Here is a 20,463-nt window from a genome sequence, read left to right as displayed (position 1 = left end):
TCGTAGTACAAAATAAAATAAATCATGGAGCAGTATATTAGTACATTTTTTATGTGTATATATGTATTTTTGAGATTTGTGATATTCTGCTCTTTAAATTTTTTTTATTTTATCTTATTTCTACAAAGCTTAAAATTTAATTACTTATAAAATAAAATAAAAAATTAAAGAGTAAAATATAGACACAAAACTAAGACTACTATAAACTAGGGCTAATTGCCAAATTAGTTATTTAGCAATGCTATAATTTCTGGGCAAATATTATGAACTAGTATAAATGATAGTGAAATAATATAGTAATGAAAAACGATTTGTCGGGAAGGTGATAGCCAATAAGGAAAAAAAAGAAAGAAAAGAAAAGAAAGCGGCTTGTTACCAAAATAAACACACAAATATTAATCAAAATCATTTAGGGTGTGTTTGGAACACGGAATTGGAATTGGAATTGGAATTGAATTGGAATTGGAATTGGAATTCTATGGAATTGAATTGAGTGGAATTGAATTCTAGATCAAATCTAAATCCATTGTTTGGTATTATTACAGAATTGATTAGGCCTGCTTATTCGGCCGGTTCTGATTCTAATCGGACCGCTTGACCGGTTTTAAATTTTCATAAATCCTAGAATCGGAACCGGAACCGATTGGTTCCGGTCTGAAACTGGCCGGTTAAGAACTGGTTGATTCTGGTTCCGAACCGAAACCGATGTGTAATTTTAATCCGAGTTTATTTATAATTTTAAATAGTTTAATACTAAAAAAATAATAATCCAACATCTAGAAATATATAATAAGAGTGAACTACAAAAATGGTCTCTGAACTATGAGTTTATTTCACCCATAGTCCCTGGACTTTAAAAATATCCCCAGACATTCATGGACTAAGGGTTTATCTCGAAAATGATCCTTTTGGCCTTTTTTCATCCGAAAATACCCTTTTGAGCATTTGGACAATTTGGTCTTTTTACACTTTTAAAATTTTAAATCTGATATTATTTCAGTGATGTAGTAAATCTGATATTATTTCAAAATTATCATTCTTCTTCCCTTTTGTCATCCTTCACTTTGTTTCTTTATTTCAATATTAAATTTAATTTTATTAAATTTTAAATTTTGATTTTTAAATATCAATAAATTTTCATTAATTATTAAAAATATTAAATAACAAAAATTAATAGTTTTAATCAATATTTGATAGTGTCTAATATTTAATCAATAAGGTATGACGACGCCTTAGTTTTAATCATAAATAGGTCATATAACACGATTTATTCTTAAATAAATATGCATCTAACGTAAGACTAATATAATTTTCGTTTATTAATTTGAAAACAATCAAAATTAACTAGAAAATTTCAACCAAAATACTCCTATATAAAATTTTTAGAAGTATCAAATTTTTAGTCAACTTCATAATATTTAATCACAAGCAATTATAACAACCGAAAGAATGCTAAATGGAATAGCTCTTATTTTTCCATCATGATTATATTATTTTTCTGTACTTCTTCAATTCAGCTGAATTTTATATTAAATAACAAAAATTAATAGTTTTAATCAATATTGATAGTGTCCATGAATTAATAGTTATAATTTAAAAATTTATTAATATTTAAAAATCAAAATTTAAAATTTAATTTTATAAAATTAAATCTAATATTGAAATTAAGTGAATGATGGCAAAAAGGAAGAAGAATGATAATTTTGAAATATTATCAGATTTAGCACATCACTGAAATAATCTAAAACTAAGATTAAATCTACACCCTTGGATTTTCAAATGAATGAATGAGATTAGAGCTCACAAATTTCAATAAATAGTAGATAAAATATCAACAAAAGGGCAATATCGTCATTATGTTATCATATGATAATTTTCGTGCGTGTTTTTTACATCAACATAGTATATTACAAATATCGACAATATGACATAAGAATATCAACACAGTTTTATTGATATTTTACTTACACTAATTGAGATTTTGCATACACAGATTTTTTTGCATTTGTTGATAAAATCTGCTTATCAACATGTACAAAAATTGAAATATAATTTAACAAATTTCACCACTCGAACATTGTCGGAACGTATGCAATTGAGATTTCGTTGGAATCCTTATAAAATTATCTTTAATTTGATATATTTTTTGCAAAAAAAATTATTTAAATCGAGAGAGTTACGTAAATTTAAAATTTTGATATGATTTTGATGAGAGAGAATTGACATTAATACCCTTTAAGTTTATTTAATATTTTTTTTAATTTAAAATATAATGACATTATATCAACCACTAGATCTCTTAATCTAATGGCTAAGATTTGATCTTAATTTGTGATTGCTAATTAGTTAGCAATGATCACTCCCCTGTAAATAAGCATTGAGAACTCCATATATACTGTACTGTCAACAAAATCTGAGTTGATGCCAAACAAAGCCCAAGGATACAAAATTGAATGTACATAAATGAAGAAGAAAAGACTAGGGTAGGGATGCTCTGATATTTGTCTAATTGAAGGAATCACTCAAAAATAGCGAATCAGGCAAATAGGTATACTAAAACTGCAGATGTGAGGACGAGAACGGCTTACAAATTTTCCAAGTTTCAACTAGGCAAAATCTCTGACAAGCGACCATGAGCGTCCTCGGGAATTTCCCTCCCGGGGACGAAGACTTTTAGCAGATTTAGGTACCTGACAGACAAAATGTTTGGTTATGAATGAGGGAGAGTATAATTGGGATTTATGGCAATTTTGAACTTGTAAAGATAACTCACTCTGCAGCTGAGAAAAGATCTTCGTGCTCTTGGATAAATGCAAGCAATGCCTGGAGAAAACACAAGACAAATTGTCAACGAAACATGATTATTTGTGGGAAAGAAAGTAAATACAGAAATAAGGTAGAAATTGAAATCAGTAGTATCAGATAGTTAACCTCGAAGGGCATGTTTAGTAATTCATAGTATGTCCGAACACGATCTAATCTCATTTGTACAACTTCACTATCAATTGAAGACACAGCAGCCAAAGCCTGATGAAGCTCAGAAAAATTATCAGTTGTCCTTGTCATGATAAGCCGTGTAATGTGTTTGTTACAGGAAATAGTGTTATTTCCATTAGGCCCACACCACCTCCAATCACCACAAAAATACAGAGAAGCGAAATGAAAATTCAAGCACAATTAGCTTGAGCGTATAATGTTACTAATTATGTTTTTCAAGTTCTCACACTGGTGCTCAGTCCATAAGGGTGGGAAAACCATATGCCTAAGTCAAATAAGAAATGCCCCCTTATCATGCACATCTCTTCATTTTGCTAAAAAGATTTGAACATGGGAAAAGAGAAGTTCTCAAATTAATTGTTGCTGCAAGTTGTATATCTCTGACTACAAGAAGTGTTAGCAAAAAAGTTGACTAAAATACTTTGTATATAGAAATAAAACTTCAAACAAATTATGGCACAGAACTAGATATTATGACAGTGATGTTTTTATTGAAAACCTATAACAGCTATTATTCACATAAAATGCATATAATAATGACAGATTAACATTGAAATTTCGTTCTTCCAACCCATGCTTCAGGACTTGTTTGCATAACAATTAACAATCTAAACTATTAGACTTAGATGTTCAAATTCATGAGAAGGATTTTTTAAGAGACCCCAGAAGTAGTGGAAGAGCTGGAGGAAAGGGATAGAGATCAAAGAGAGGAAGAGTGAAAAAGACCACAGACCTGTTCCAACGCAATTGAGTTACGGCAAATCTGCTGAACGCCAAAGAGGTTGATAGACTTCATTTCAGCCAAAGCCTGAGTGGGAACAATTATTTTTCTCACAAACATAAAAATGACCAGCCTTTCCGGTGCAATTTCTCAATACCCAGCACAATTATAAGCAAACCTTTATAGACCAATTGGCGGCAATGGGGCATATCCCTCCAAATATGTAATTTCGTTTCACATCCGCAACAAATGGTGCCATTTCCTCATCTCGGCGTGTTATCTGGATCGCATAAATTTAAGCTTCAGTATGTGTACGATTATTTTGCAAGATTGATCAGGCCACATGACAAATACGCCAGTTATATTTGATTATTTCACAGTTTAACGAATGGAAGCCTAAACCATGTACAAATAAAGAGACCAAAGATAATAAGAAAAGATACAAGGCAAGTGTTAGGGAACCCAAATCTTTTTGATGAATTTCATAGTGCTTAAATATTACTAATCTGAAGCATGATGATAAAGGACATATGCATAATAACTTAGTAGTGCTTTTCCTTAGGAGACGAAAGGTATAGTAATCTGAGGCCCTTAATAAGTTAGTTTATTATTGGGTAGCTGAAGATTTATATGGTAGGGGCCGGTGTAAATTTATAAACGAACTCCCTCTTAATCAGGTCATTGAACATTCACGTGCTTCACCAATCAGGGTATCTCACAGAGGCCTTGTATATTGGTAAATAAGTCTTCAAAACAATACACTAATTCATCTGCAGACAGTGCAATGTCTAAGGCAACAGAATCCCCAAAATAAAGAGCCGTGTCAAAGAATATTTACAAAAAGATCAACTCTTTTGACATAAATTCCAATCATGCTACACCAACCTTGTCAATATCAAGGAAAGTTAATCAAGCCAATTAACTCAATAGCTGAGGTATAAAGTTATGCAAACAAGAAACTCGATTTTAGTTATATATTTTTAAAAAATAGAATGTATAAGAGAAATACTCCCTCTGTCTCTTATAAGTGTTCCCATACTTTTCACAATGGGTTTTAAATTTTAATAAACGCTAGGTAAGTGTGTAAATGAATGTAAAAAGGGGCCCGCATTTATTATAAGGGTATTGTACTTTATTGTAGATGTTAGGTAATTTTGTAGATGATTTGTGGGCATGTAAATAAGTTGATATAGTGAGGGTAAAACATAAGGGGTTAGTGATAGGTAGTTTACTGAAGTGGAAAAGGAACACTTTTTTAGGGACAAACTAAAATGGTAAAATGGGAGCACTTATAAGGGACCGAGGGAGTATATGTTTTAACTTTCAAGGAATGTTCTATATAATTGTCATGACTGCAGGGGAATGACGTGAACATGAAAAAATGGAGCACTAGGTTTAGCCAAAGCATTTTCACCAGATCACAAGGTTAAGCCAAAGCTAACCAGCACAATGCTCTAAAGATGAGAATTCACCTGGGAAGTTAATGATATAACAAAATCGTCTGGCTCCTCTGCATCTTGGTCATCCAAATACTCCCTCTTTGTCATTTCCTATACCAGTTCGCATTTTGCAGCAAGAGTTATTTTGTATGAAGTACAGTTTTCCAGTGAGGCGTCATCACCTTATCAACTTTTTGGTAGAATATGTACACAAATTTCACGTACCTGCAAATGAAAAATTGTCTCCAACTGCATCTCTATTCGTAGAACTTTAAGGCAATCAATAGCCAGTTTTCTGTAGTCTTCAGCAAATGATTCAAGATCTTTTGGAGGCAAACTGCCTGTTCTAGCATGATGCGGTTCATTTTCTTCTACGTGATTATAAGCTTTTGAAGATGATTTCCCTAGCCTACATGAGAAAGAATTATACTGAAGTATTTACATGTTTCATTTTTGCACATACCTGATACTTTCCAATCAGTCCAAAATAGTTGGACAACAGAAAACTAGGTCATGGGCCATTGTTTCAGAAAGTGCATTCTAATTTCTAACATTACTTTAGGACTTTTATCAAAACAACAGATAATCACAGGGACCAGTCATCCAATATGTTAATTGACAATCTAGAAAATTGAGCTAAAAACTTAAAAACACATCTTTTCAGGACTATATAAAACAATTTCAAAACTCTTTCTTGAGCTAGATTCGATCATGAAAGAAGGTAGCTACAAGAATCAACCAAATCGACCATGATACAAATAAGATACATAAAGTTACCTTTCTATGGAATCTGCAACATATTCCAACGAATCGCTCAATGAAGATAATAAGATAAGTTTGTTATCCTCGCGTATTAGGTTTTCCTGCAGAAATTAACCAGAGTAAAACAAGGTGCAAAACAAAGATTAGATGTTTCAAAATGGCTTCTATTTTCATAAGGGCATGAATACCTGCTTAATAGGTCTCAGATTCAGTAGTATATCACTTAGTTCCATTTCTACTCCATTTGATCCAGCATCCAAATCATTGGTTTCTAGGATTCCATCATCTAATGAATTTATTAAACATGTACTGGATGGATCAAGTCGCAAGAGATTATCTACGTCATGTCTCCCAATAAGCATGTAACTTTGCTTCTCCAGAACTGCCTGATATTTTAACCAAAAAAGAGATTATTATTTCAAAGTGAAAACAAATAGAATAGGAGTTGTATCCAGTAGAATATCAAATGTGAAGCTTCATAGTAGAGCCTGTTCCCTGTAGAGGTTAACCCTTCTCTTTACAAACTTACATCATACCAACAATTCCTTTCAGTTTCCATCATTACGAAGTTCCTAAAGCTTAGAGCTTCAAATGGTATGCACATTAAGAATTTACAGGTAAAGGCTGGTATAACATCTTCCATTGAAATCTAGTAAATGGCTACGGTGGCATATTCACCATCGAGAAAGGTAGCCACCAAGCAGAAACCCAGGAAGAAGTCAATAGTCCTGGAGGTTGAATTTAAAGGCATTACTTAGTTCTCATACAGATATAGTTAATTTGTTTTAAGGAATAGTCCAAGTTCTTCAAGTATCAGCTCCCAGATTTACCAAGCACACAATTCAAGAGTGATAAAGTTGCAGAAAGCAACATATCATCAAGAGAAACAAGAAACAGTACAACGAGAAAGAAATTTTAGTGATGCTCCCTTTATTTGAAAATACTTGAATGAACTTAAAAAATATGACTGGGTGAAATGAGAAGAAGAAAAAAAGAGGATAACGTAACAAGCATACCTCCATATATGACGTTCGACATCTTTCATACGTTCTTTCCAGGAATGTCTGGACATAGTTTATTAACTCACCAGCAAACTTTGGCATAGCTTGAGCCCACCCAAGAACCTAAATAAATCATGTAAAGGTTGAGCACAAAGAGATCGCTTATTTCTCTTCTCAGCATATGGCAAAAACACGAATATACCTCTTTTGCTAAGCAATCGATAGCTAATAATCCTTGTAAAACAGGCCGGCCTTTTCCAATTGATGGAGTGTATGACACAGCTACATTAGCTCGTGGCCTGAATGCAGCTGGACCTGTTTATAGAAGAGACCCAAAATCAGATTTTGAGGGGTATGCTAATGAAATTATCAGTACATGATTCGTGATTAGCAAAACTGCAAATACACCAGAATTAGATATTTAAATTGAGCACCATATTTACCATTGCACCTTTTATACATCCAATTCCACCCTATTGCGACAGAATCAATTCAGGCAATAAACTATAATTTATCTAAGTCTATCTGCTAGAATGAGGCAAATATAAAGATATAAGTGGGACTTTCTAAAAAAATAAATAAAGCTACTGAAAGGCATATAATTATGTTGAATGCATGCGTAATTGAAGGAGCCTCAGCCTAAATTCGAACAAGAAGAAGATGCCGTACTAAATTTCATAGATATTACTCCCTCCGTCCCATTAAATATGAAACATTTGCTTTTCAGCAAAGGATTTTATGTAGTGTTGTTTTGTGAGTTAAGTAGAGAGAATTAAACAAGAAAGAGAAAAAAGTAGAGATGATGTTGTTTTCATTGAGGAAAGTTGTCATTTTTAATGGGACGGAGGGAGTATTATTATACCTCTGTAAATTACTGCTTATAAATTACTAGATTTGTGTCAGTCTGCATCAACACAGTTTAATGAGCAGTTCAGCTAGAATCAAACAATCACTGGAGTCATCATATGCAGGCACTTACTTAGCAGACAGCCACAAACAGACGATGCATGAGATCTATTAGTATATTACTGTTGATGAAATCAAACTCGAACTTGATCCACTTCAATCCATATTACAAAAATGGACATAAGGTGTTTGGAAATAATGAAACTAAATGCATTCATCAATCAATAACCAGGCAAAAAGACAATAGTTCGTAGGCTTGCTTGATATGGCTTGCTGTACGCTTTTCCGATAATCTACAAACATAGTTGGCAAAAAGTGATCCTTCACAAAGTTCTCTGTGAAGGCAAGCAATCCATCATTTCTGCATAATCCATTCATTAGTGGATAGATGGTCAACATAAAGATGCATTAAGAAAGGATGGATAGATATAATAGGACCGGAAACAGAAAGACAAACATCTTCAAAACATTCACTCGTGCTGAATCATATATGGGGTAGATTATGAAATTCAGTAAAGGAAAAGGTTATGGGAAACAATTGATGAGGAAATAATTATTTCATGGAAAAGGAGAAATCATGACAAAATCAAGGGTGGGGAATAAAATTCATCATTTTCCTAACAGGAGTATCTCAACTAAATATCAAGAAGAAACTGTGTTCTTCCAATCAAACTTTGCTATTTAAGATGAAATACTACAGTTCTAAATCATTCCAGCTATGTTCAATTAAAAGTCTCACCAGCTGTAGAAGCATACAGCCTTGAAACTGTTACTTTTCGGGAGTCCAGAACCAGACTTAATTTCGTCCCACGATTTTCATTAACTACACACCCCAATACTTACAGTGGGCAGCAACATCACCAAGTCCTAGACTCCTAATCATATTGTGACTATTTCAAAATATGAAAATATCAGTTTTCTCAACGACCAAACAGCTATTTCATGATAATCTCGATCGTGAGTGACAGAGAATGGTTTACTAAGGGAACTTGATAGGTTGAACTTGAGATAACAAAGATCTCCTGACAAATGACATTTTTGCAAGAAAAGCAAACCTAAGACCTCTAAGGTCTGCCAACATATACACAAAATCCCCTTATTTTTATTCAATACAACATCTCTAAAGATATTTGATAGTTTCACTTTCACAACCAATGTATTAATAAGTTTGTAGAGCTGACTAATGGTATGTCACTGAAATCTAAAAGGGATCGAGAGTATATCTGAGGCTTATATATGCTTAGGGTCATTTCTGAGTTAATATTATTCTAAGCAATTATACACTGCATGTCATGCGCTGCTGATTTAGAAATTGGAGCTGAATGTGCTCACCCAAGTTGGGAGAACTTTTGAGGAAGCATGGATGCAACTTTTTCTGTAAACTGCAAGTAAGGGCAGAAAAAGAAAATTAAATTATGCATCTTAGTCATGTGACCAGGAGAACAGACGAGCATTAGTTTCCTTTGATTGCACTCTATCCATACCTGAACTACAGGCCTGTATACTGATGCTGCTAAGTATATCCCTTGCTCTGGTAGCACGGCACCAGTCCCATAACCTTCTTGGACTACATTTGGTCTTCTCCATCCTTGGCGATTAAGGTCAGACCCTACGAAGAATTTATGCTATTTAATTCAATGACAAAATTATATATACGACCTTTGGCCAAATTTAAGACAACGTTATAATAAATTGCAAGGATAAATGCCTGAAGAATGATTGCATTTAATATATGAAAAGTAAACATCCATTCACTGCAATTGTGTCCAATTATTAAAATTATAGAGAAATTTAATTTTGCTGTTACTTGTTAAGTTGTCGACATCGCAATTCACTCCCTCGGTCCCCAATTAATAGGCCTAATGGGGTGCGGCACGGGTTTTAATAAAAAAAAATAGTTGGCGTTTTGTTAGTTGAAAAAGGGTCCCAAATTAGGGGTCAGTGTTAGTAATGATTAATAAATGTAATGTGAGAGAAGAAACTGGTGGGCCATGTGTAAGAAAGGATAAATAAATTGATATGTTGTGGGGTAGTCTCTATAATGGGAAAAGTACTAATTTTTGTGTACATACCGAAATGGCAAAAATGGACTATTTTTTAGGGACCGGGGGAGTATAAAACTGTGTTGAATCAGCAAATTGGGGAAAACATGGTGATTTAAAATGCAACTAACCATTTCCTTTAGGAGGGTTGCGGGATAAAATTTTAGAAAATGATTGTGTCCCAACAGACAATATTTAAATAAAAAAGAAGACTTCATCAAGACTAGGTTCCTTAGGAAGACACGCTGTTGGTTGATTTATTTTTTTTTTTTTTGGCAAAATGGTTATTGCTGTCAATGAGAGAACATGTATTTATATAAATATGATAACATTTCCAACTGATTTTTCATACTGTCAAGCCATGGAAAGGTGATGCCCAGGCTGACATTGTATGTGTAATCAATAAAGTACACTTGCCACTTGGCTACCTCAAGGGGTGAGGTTGGTGGTAGGCATGAAACATATTTCTCTTACCTTGATTAGGAGTGGAAGTACTAGCATCAGTGAACCGAAATGCAAAAGTAAGTCCATCTTCTGATCCATCTCTGTAAACAAATTGATGTAAAAAGGGTCAATTACCTTATTCTATAGACGATAAATCAGAGTACAAGTTCAAACAGTAAAAAAATGATTAATGTATATCATCATAATGATGCAGGGAAGGCTATCATTCCAGTGTGATAATGCCTTCCCAACTAAAGCAGTTCTTGTCAATGGAAAAATCTGCAGAAGAGCCATCCTCTTGCAAAATACTAATTTCATCAACAGTTGTCAATATACTCCATTCATTATCCTTCCAAACACTTATCAATGTCACCAAACTTGTCATGCCAGCAGCATGGAATATATATGGTGAAAACAGAATTCTAATATCAACATCCAAATCAGTCATGGCATCAGATGCAGAAATATACTACTCCCTCCGTTCCATAGTAGTAGAGTCATTTTGCCATTTTGGTACGTTCCATAGTAGTAGAGTCATTTCCCTTTTTAGTAAAAGTTAACACATTTCTTCTCACTTACTTTACTCTCTCTTACTTTATTCTCTCTTCATCTCTCTACTTTCTTAATCTCCGTGCCGAAAAGAAATGCCCCCACTACTATGGAACGGAGGGAGTATATATTTACACACATGTATATAGCACAGGAAGAGGTTCAAAACTTCAAATGAGAAGTCATATTTAAAATAAGAACGGAGAACCATCGATCATGGAGATCTACGGTGGCATCTTCTTGCTTGATGAGTGCAACACCAGTATTCGAATCCCATAAGGGGCGGAATTTTCATTTAATTTCATTTTTTGCGAGTGTAGTAAAGTTCACTCTGAATGCAGTGATTTTATGTGTTAATTGCAATGTTTTTAGTGTTCTTAGTTTTCAGGATAAAATTGAGTTTTTACATTAACCCACGTCTATATAGATAATATATAGAGCTTCTTCCATGACGAATGAGAATACATGAACAAATCCATGAAGCCGAGATGAACAAACCAATGTTAAGAATTGAACAACTACATTAGTTGAATATGGTTGTCCATGTGTTGTATTAATTTGTTCATCTAGGGTCCATGGAACTTGTGATTATGCATGCATAATTCATGTTTGTGCATATATTCATTTCAAACATAAAATTCTCTCACTGGATCCCAACCAAGGGACTTTGTGAAAATTAGATTTGTTGTAGAAATGATAAAAACGAATAAACACATAAAATTAATGAACAAGGATAGAATCTTCACTCCTAATTGCATTCAAACAAGATGCATCCGTAGTAGATCTCTGTAGTCTAAGGACTGAAAACTATTCTCACCTCTCACCAATATTTACCATTCTCACTGGATCCTTTTCATATATAGATTAATTGCATATATAATGTGAAATTCAAGTAAAAATATCATCATCATATGGGGATTAAAATGAGTGCATTGCGGAAACAAAGAAAATAATATGAACATCAGTATCAATCACGTTGAAAACGTTGTTCACATGAAACCCAAATGTAGAAGTAAAAGAAAATGATACTAAGCACATGAACAATCTGTACGATGCACAAAAGTGAAAGAACATGGAATGCCCTTGCCTCTTGTCTTTAGAAGGGTTTTTGCTGGCAAGTCTGGCTGTTTGTACTGCAGCATCTGCAGATGTAGCATCAGGGGTTGCTCGTAGGATCTCACATATAAGTTGCTGGCACTCACTCTACAATCATTTGGGAAAATATTAGGGAAAACTCAACTTTCTGAGTAGCATGAGGTTGAAACACAAAAGAGGTCATTAAGTGAAAACCTGTAGAACATTTAAGGAAAAACCAACACTAAAGCCTCCAGTATCATTAGAAACATCAGAGTCATTGCTCCAACTGACGTCAGCAGCCATTGTTTTTGGTGTGTTCATATTAAGTTGCTGTGAAGATTTTGACTCAAGTAACTCTCCAACAATAACATGATTTTCTGAATAATTGTTCCACCATCAAGAATACGAAGATAACAGCAAAGAGTACATGAGTATATAACTTACAGATATTTTTATAGCCATAACATACCGAATATCCGAACAACTGTGTCCAGAATAGAATCAAGTAGGTCCCGTGCTGAAATTTGGGCTGTTCCCGAAGGAGACATTACATGAGAGACAGGGCTCACAGCTAAAGCTCCATTTGGCGATATCCCATTTTGACGTTTTTGTTTTGCTAAGTGGTGCTCCAGCTGGCCCTTTAGATAGTGTAGACCTGTGACTGTAGGCGAGGCAGTGTGGCCCAGACCATTCCTTTGCCTACTGACACGTCCTACCTGTGCTTTGATTTTGGCAGTAATGATATCATGGATTGTAGAGCGTAACCGCTGGCTATGACCATGGAGACATGAGAACAGAGCAGAAAATAAGTAGAAAAACTAACAAAGTGTACTTTAACAAAAAATGAAATGACTTAATAAGCATATCAAAAAGAAAGTATTCATACAAAAATCCTATTCCAATCACACCTTCATTTACCGAAATTAAATAGCCCTGGAGCTTCATAGTCCCTATAGTATGACTTCCAATAAACAAATAAAATGACTCTAGGGGTGGTTTTTCATGTATACTCCTCCGTCCCATAGAAATAGGCCATATTTCCTTTTTCGTCCGTCCCATAGAAATAGTCCATATCCATTTATGGCAACCTTTTTCTCCTTCATTTTTACTCCCTCCGTCCCACAAAAATAGGCCATTTGGGGTTGGCACGGGTTTTAATGTAGAATTGGTAAAGTAAGATAGAAGGAGAAAAAGTAGTTGAAATTGTGTAGTGGATGGTGAGGCCCATAAATAATTAAGTAAAAATGAAGGAGAAAAAAGGTTGACATAAATGGATATGGATTATTTCTATGGGACGGACGAAAAAGGAAATATGGCCTATTTCTATGGGACGGAGGGAGTACTTAATTATTTATGGGTCTCACCATCCACTACACAATTTCAAAAACTTTTTCTCCTTCTCTCTTACCAATTCTACATTAAAACCCGTGCCAACCCCAAATGGCCTATTTCTGTGGGACGGAGGGAGTACTAAAATCTTGGTATATAGAGGTTATCAAGTGAACTCCCTGTTTCTCAAGATTCAAGAAACATTGCAAAAAACTAACAACAGAAGAATGCTGAATAAAGAGCTCTATACTTCTGCATATATCTACGTAATGAAGAAACGAAACAGGATATCTAACTGCTAGGATAAGACGTTACAAGGAATATATCTGTAGGATTTGACTATTTATTATAGTGGGTAACATCCACAATGTAGAACTATACTGAAATAATGCAAGTCTATTAAAACACAAGTATATCAAATCCTATGGGATTCAAACTTGACAGCATACCATATAATAGCACCAGCTGCAGAAACTTTTCCAAGCATGGAAAGGCACTCGACCAGAGTCTGCAAATACTTTACATGCACTGGAGCATCACTCTTTCTCATTGCTTCCTGCATCAAATACCATGCAATTGACCTTATAGGCATAAAGAACCAGTATAAGTTCAAGAGCAATTTTACTGTAAGAATGGAAGCATACGACAAATTCATCAGGAGTAGAATCTGATAGCCACACTGGAATTTGTCGAGAAAATATTCTTGCATCACCACCAATAGCCTTCATTGTAGGAGTATACCCATTAGGTGCAGCATCATCATGCATATCCAAGGTGCCATCCTCATTGTGCCCATCATATGATGAACTAACAAGCAGAAAGGAGATAAATCCAGTGTTATTAATAGCGTATGGCGGCTTATGGCGGTCGGTCAAAAAACCGCCATAGGGATATGGCGGTCGGCATGGCGGTATTATGGCGTAAATGGCGGTTGATAAATTAACAAATAAATAAAATATAATACATAACATAAGATGCAAAAAATTAGAATAGTTATCGGAAAATTAGAAAATTAAATGATGGAAGACAATAATTATGGAGACGCTTTCATCGAGTAGAATAGTTATAGGAAAAGAGAGAGAATTATACAGTGGAATTAATCCATGCATCGAGTAGAACAGTTATAAGAAAAGAGAGAGAATTAAATAGTGGAATTAATGCAAACTGAGCGTCCACAATAGTGGATTAGTGCCCGCCCTAGCCACAGGCTAGCGGCTAGGGTGGGCGTCTAGTCCACTATTGCAATCGGCTAACGGTAAGGACGAGCGCGGAGCGGACGAGAGGTTGGGCATGGACTAACCGGCTAGCCGATCGCTGGCCTCCTATTTTGCGGCGAGCAATAGGCTACCAGATTTATTTATTTATTTATTTTTTATTTATACTCTATATTTACAACTCATTCCACTTCATTTTTTTAATATTTGATAAACACCAATAATTAAAATGAATTAAATCGTATTTGTCAATTTATTTGTTGGGCTAGGGCATTGGCTAGGCTATTGTTAGCCTATTGCTAGGCTGTTACTTGGCTAGGACAGTGGCTAGGCTGTAGGAAGGGCATGATGATGTGGCAGGAAGAGTTTTTGGCTAGACCATGCTAGTCTGATGCTATTGTGGATGGTCCAAGTAGTAGTACATAAAAATTTTCAGTTATCTTGAATCGTGAATGAAATTCTAGAATCTGGAGCCTTGTGCGTGTGGAAACTGGAGAGACGATAACTTGGATTGACAGCAGCGGTTATGGTTTTGAAGCCAGAAACTCCCATAAACCCTATAAATAGACTGTTTATAATGGCCAATGGGCTAGGTTACATGTCACGTGGGCCGGGTAGTGGGGTAAGTGGGGTAGTTTTACAAGGCAAAAAGGCATCTCGACCGCCATGAAAGCCATATCCTGCCACGGCGCTTCGCGAGTGGCGGCCGCCATTCAAAAAAGGGAGTAAACTGCCATATCACATGGTGGCGGTGGCGTTGAGCCTAGAAACTGCCACCGCCATCCGCCACGGCGCAGCCATCTCCGCTTTTTAATAACACTTGATAAATCTCAGGAGAAGGGCTAATTATTGCATAAACTCTGACATCTGCCTTGGGGAAATTCAATTCGGATTTCAGAATCATAACTAGAATTACTTGGATATGATAATATTAGTAATAATTAAAAAAAAGATGCATCGTCCAGCGAGAGCTGGGATCTGGCATTGAACACGGAGAAAAGACTGAGTCTGACAAACACCCTAAGACATCTTATACATAAACATTTTAGTTTGGAACATCATCAAGACAATAAAGAGGATTGACTAATTGAGAATTCGTTGAAAAAGTTCCTACTTGGTGGACATCCCCATCTAGTTAAATCGGATGTATACATACTCCATATGTTAATGTGTATAAATGTAAAGAATTAAGAAAGCTGAAAAACGAATGCATTATCGGGAAGGAGATGCAAGATTTTTTCTTTTACCAATGAGTGTTAATGAAGATAAAAAATTCTCTTTAGTAAAATTATTTTCTTTGTGCTTTTTAATCATTTCATTTCTGTTGTTTACTAACCAGTAACAGGTTTTTCTTAAGACTGCTAACTGACTAGCTGACACGTTTATGTATTGTTCTGCCCATAATTCTTTTATTATCAGAAGAAAGAAGCTCAAATTTGTTGCAACATACAGGATATGCAGAATATAAATAGCTCACTTCATACCATAAGAATCACATTTACCACAATATCCAATTTGAAAGAGAAATCAAACTGAATTTGCAGACACAAACTAAATAATGTGATTGATATAAGATATCTCATGGTCGAACATAATTCTTGCCAGGTCGATATTTAAAAAGCAAAAATGATTACTAAAAAAATAAGACTATCTCACCTCCCATCAACTGAACTGGGCCTATACACTCCATCCCCATCTCCTTTCAGCAACCTGGTTCTTCGTGAGAGAGAGTGTGAATAATTCATGGAAGACGTAGCTGTAGCAGTTGGAATTGCATCATCACTTTCAAGCATACTTGAGACATCTGAGCTGCCACAAGGAAAGTTGGAATTAAGAATAAGATGATCCAGCCATATACCAAAAAGAAAAGAACACAAAGAAAAAGGCAAACCTTTTAAAACAAAGCTACTTACATGTACAAAAGCAAAATGAAAAAAAGCCAACAAAATAAAATGCAAACTCCCTCAAGTTGTGAAGCACATAAATGTTAACCATAACAGCTATCCTCAAATTTATCGTGGTTAAGCATCATATATAAAATGTGCTTAAAAAGAGAAAAAATGATAGGTTGTCGAATTACATAGGTTCTCAGAGGAAAGGCTCTTCAAACATGTGATGCAATATGCCATCAGCCACCACTCTAACTTTTACTAGCACGGTGATAGTAGGAACCAACGGAAAAGGCTTTGCATGTCTAGAGGTTTACTTTCTACAAAATAGATTGATAATTACCTGTATTCACCCTTATTGTAGAGATGAGAATGTAGATCTTCCAAAACTTTATAGAAAAAGGCTCCTCGCAGTTTCGTCAATTCTGACCGTACATCTTGAAGAGCACCCACCTAAACCCGAGTAGATCATCAGCCATCAGATACTGCCTTATTAGAGATACCACCTTTTTGCTCTCAAGTTGAACCAGAAGTTGAAATTTTGGAAATAGAGGACAAATTGTGGTGTTCAGTAAAAAATGATTAAAAAAATTCTAGTCAAGTCATAGGCTACAACTCTAACAGATGCAAGGTTGGAAAAGAACAACAACTACAGTAGACCTTATATGAACCAACAAAAGACTTAACAAATTAACAAGTAGGATTCTTCAGTAAGTCTGTTATAATGGGGTACGATGTATCGGCTTCACAATATCAATAAGAATAATTACTTCTCAAAACATTTCCTTTCAATTCTTTATGTTTATTAAAAGGAAACTAACAAAACTTGCATAAAAATAGAAAAAAGAAACCAACTGCTTGGAGGCCCTCTCTCTCAAGCATTAAGCTTGAATGGACATGTAATTGTACTGCCGCATAAAACTTCTTTTCAGCAATAAGCTTTTCAATACGAGCTGGGACCTATACGTTTGAAAACATCGCAGAAATAGAATTAAAAATCCATGAAAAAAAACCTTTATAATCATCCCCCATCAGCAAACTGGAGCTAACACAATGAAAAAAAAACTTTTATATTTCTGTCTGAAACAAAATACTATGTCAAAAGAACATACTGACCTTAGCTATGCCTTCAACTTGGTCTAATAATGAGATTATGTGCCGCAAAGTAACAGACCGGTACCACAACTGATGCAATTGTTTATTATGGGCACCGAGAAGTTTCTTTGCTTGAGCTAAATCAACCTTCAATTCCCCAAGGCTTTGAGCAGATTCACTGAACAAGCGCAAAATCTGAAGGACCGAGATATTTTAGTTATAACTTTAAGCATACCTGAAAACTATATGGCTAGTCCAAGGGTAATCATGCCACCAAAGAGTAAAGGCAAAAGAGAGAGAATGGGACAGAAAGAAGGATGCAGTGCCTCAGATCCAATAGTGTTAGCAGTTTATATTAAGTCCCACAAAAGTAGACTGCAGTTCTTGCATAAATTTCATTTGCATGAATTCAATATTTATAATAGAATAAGGGTAAATCAGAAGTGATCGTGTAAAAGATCCATTATTGCAAGATGTCCTACAGCTTGCCACACATATTTTTTCTTATTTCAGGTTGGCGATTAAGAAACAAGAAAAAAAGATCATACAATATGCATAATTTAAGTCCATAAAAGTAATACAGCATAGAAAGGAACATCATTGGTATACATAGTCATAGGTAAAGGCCTATGAATTGCAATATGATCTAAACTTCCTTAGACTATATGATACTTAAACATTGCTTCATAGACCCTACTTCGCGAAATGCTCTAACAAGCTCCAAAAAGCTATCATAAATATAAATAGATGGATTCTGGAACCCAGAAAAATAACTATAGAGAAACCTGAGAATAATTTTGAATTGCTTTGTTAAAGCCACTATGATATGCATGAACAACTTCATCAACAACTTCTTCAATGATATCACTTTGCTCCTTTAAGACCTTCACTTCCCCTTCACGGTCTTTGGATGTTAAAATGTGCACAACATGAGGTAATGAATCAAAGCGCGCTGCAGCCCAACTTTCATCTATTCTAGAAAGTTCTTCCTTTAAAAACTGCAAATACCATGGAACAATAATAAGTTAGACTTTCAGCAGCCCAAACATAATTGTTGTAAAGCTGATGCATCATCAATACAGCATGAGATGTCCTAGATGACAAAAAAACTTAGAGAAAAAAAACTCCAAAAAGTAGGAACTTGGGGAGAAAAGGGACAGGAAAACTTATAATTTTCGTAAATAACTAATTATGCTATCTAAGATCAGAATGGATAGTAGTGTCATGTCAACACAAAGATGTGCATATGGAGTTCTTCAATTTTTCAATATAAGTGATAAAAAAAAGTACCCTGGTAGCTACTTATACAGGACACACAGAGGATAAAGAAGCCAGCAAGTCAGGCGCTGATTATCAAATAGTCAATAAATGAGTAACTTTTAGGTAATTCTACAATGTGTGATCAGGTTGCAATCTTCTCCCTAAACTGAAGTTAGTGAACTATAAAGTTAATTTACATGGACACCAGCCTCCATGCGCGATAAAGAGCTACATGTGTGTGAGTGTGTCCAATCGCATGAAGATCTTGTTTTCCCAATCCAAAATCAGTTAAATACAAATTGAAGCTAAGAATCTGTAGCTATCTATTGTACCAATATGTGCAAAAACATCCATCCAATCTACTAATGACTTTTTCCATTTACGAAATCAGAATATGGCAGTTCAGTTTTCAGCTAGAAAAGTTTGCTAGTAAAGCCACTTCTTTCAACATTATGATGGAAATAAAGTCACCTCGAATAAAATACACATAAACAAGGGGGCCAAAGCAGAATAATTCTCCAGTTGCTACACTTCTGTAGCGGGTATCACACTATATATTTATCACTAGGTGTACGAAGTAGTGAAAATCTTATGTGTTAATAGTAACTGTTTAGTGTTACATGTCTTCAATAGAATCTGGGAAATGAGGAAATTGACAGTGGAGTCCCAACTACTTTAGCCATAACAGTACAGGAGTATTTATTTAGAGACATTGTATAGTCCAAACTTGGAAACTCATAAATCACCACTTCAAGGACTCACTAGAGATTAAATTTAATTGACACAAAATATGAAATCAAATAAGAAGCTAAAGAGCACATTGATCCAAAACCCCAATCAAGTGAGGCGCTATCAAACTACCAAACATTTTTCTACCATTGTTTCTAAATTATCCAGAGAACTAAAAGCATTTTGACCGTAGGAAGCTACCAGTGCATACGAAATGATCATAATAATTCAATCCAGCGCCCAATTGATACAATTTTACATCACTAATTAAAGCATAAACGAAATGGCAACTAAGCTATACTTAAAACACACATAAATAAGCTAAACGTACACACCGGGAGAAAAAACTCACCGATTTATCTTTCGGAATGGGGAGCCCGTCGAAGATTGACATCTCAATTCAAATCAGCTAAATTACAGCTCCTAGAAATTGAAGAATATCAGATTCCAAATTCTTGAGATTAACTGAAAATCGGAAGCATTAGAAGTTAGATACAACTGGTTGTATGTATGTATACACTCATACACACAGAGAGACGCAATAATGGAAGAGAAAACATGCTTACTGGATCTGTCAAACTATGGCTTGAAGAAATAGCTCTGATTATTGGTTTAATTTCTGCAAATATATTATTTCCGACATTTGATTTTAGAATTTTCAATATTAAGACTATTTGATTATTGAAAACAAATGAGATCGAGCCATAAGGGTAACGTCAATTCCTCCAAGTCTGGTAGTTAAATTTTAATTTATGCCATATTAAATTTAAGAGGGCAAGTGTTAAAACTTAAGAGCATCTCCAGTGGTCGGCGAGCGAGCGGCTCGCCGATTTTTTGCGCTCACCGAACTATTGCAGTCGGCGAGCGCCAAATCGGTGAGAATTTCGGCGAGGACACGCTGATTCCCGGGCGTTCGCCGATCGGCTCGCCGCTATTGCAGCCTCCCGATCGGCGAGGGACCGGCGAGCCAATTTTTTTTTCCGAAACACTATATATACGTGATTTGCAC

At 35.0% G+C, this 20,463-nt stretch overlaps 1 protein-coding gene across 4 annotated transcripts; it reads right to left on the bottom strand.

The window, feature by feature from the left end:
- Positions 1 to 2,365: 2,365 nt before the first annotated feature.
- LOC121778368 (exocyst complex component SEC8-like) lies at positions 2,366 to 20,169 on the bottom strand. Of its 4 annotated transcripts, none has more exons than XM_042175707.1 (27): positions 20,021 to 20,169; positions 19,807 to 19,919; positions 18,251 to 18,463; positions 17,487 to 17,660; positions 17,226 to 17,330; positions 16,714 to 16,823; positions 16,138 to 16,290; positions 13,912 to 14,074; positions 13,717 to 13,823; positions 12,408 to 12,709; positions 12,152 to 12,315; positions 11,949 to 12,064; positions 10,343 to 10,413; positions 9,311 to 9,435; positions 9,159 to 9,208; positions 8,087 to 8,187; positions 7,123 to 7,235; positions 6,936 to 7,043; positions 6,108 to 6,305; positions 5,935 to 6,020; positions 5,383 to 5,566; positions 5,191 to 5,268; positions 3,897 to 3,998; positions 3,731 to 3,805; positions 2,932 to 3,027; positions 2,774 to 2,823; positions 2,366 to 2,690 (listed from the first exon to the last, which is right to left on the bottom strand). In XM_042175707.1, the coding sequence occupies exons 2-27, from the start codon at positions 19,846 to 19,848 to the stop codon at positions 2,603 to 2,605; spliced, it is 3,174 nt and encodes a 1,057-aa protein (XP_042031641.1). In that variant the 5' UTR covers positions 19,849 to 19,919; positions 20,021 to 20,169; the 3' UTR covers positions 2,366 to 2,602. The 4 variants fall into 4 exon arrangements, with proteins under 4 accessions (XP_042031641.1, XP_042031643.1, XP_042031644.1 ...); XM_042175709.1 differs by having other exon boundaries at positions 19,807 to 19,877; positions 20,021 to 20,153; XM_042175710.1 differs by lacking the exon at positions 17,226 to 17,330.
- Between the last annotated feature and the right edge of the window lie 294 nt (positions 20,170 to 20,463).

This window comes from Salvia splendens, chromosome 19, assembly GCF_004379255.2.
Source record: "Salvia splendens isolate huo1 chromosome 19, SspV2, whole genome shotgun sequence".
NCBI classification, from domain to species: Eukaryota; Viridiplantae; Streptophyta; class Magnoliopsida; order Lamiales; family Lamiaceae; genus Salvia; species Salvia splendens.
Note: the sequence above shows the minus strand (reverse complement) of the source record. Positions and strands in the feature narration are given on the sequence as shown.

What these genes read in the sequence shown, in the direction of transcription:
- LOC121778368 (XM_042175707.1), bottom strand. Translation starts at nt 19,848, where the DNA reads ATGTCAATCTTCGACGGGCTCCCCATTCCGAAAGATAAATCG. An exon ending in CTACTCCTGATGAATTTGTC is followed by an intron (nt 13,824 to 13,911) that starts GTATGCTTCCAT and finishes TATTTGATGCAG; the next exon opens with GAAGCAATGAGAAAGAGTGA. An exon ending in GTCGAACGTCATATATGGAG is followed by an intron (nt 6,306 to 6,935) that starts GTATGCTTGTTA and finishes TTAAAATATCAG; the next exon opens with GCAGTTCTGGAGAAGCAAAG.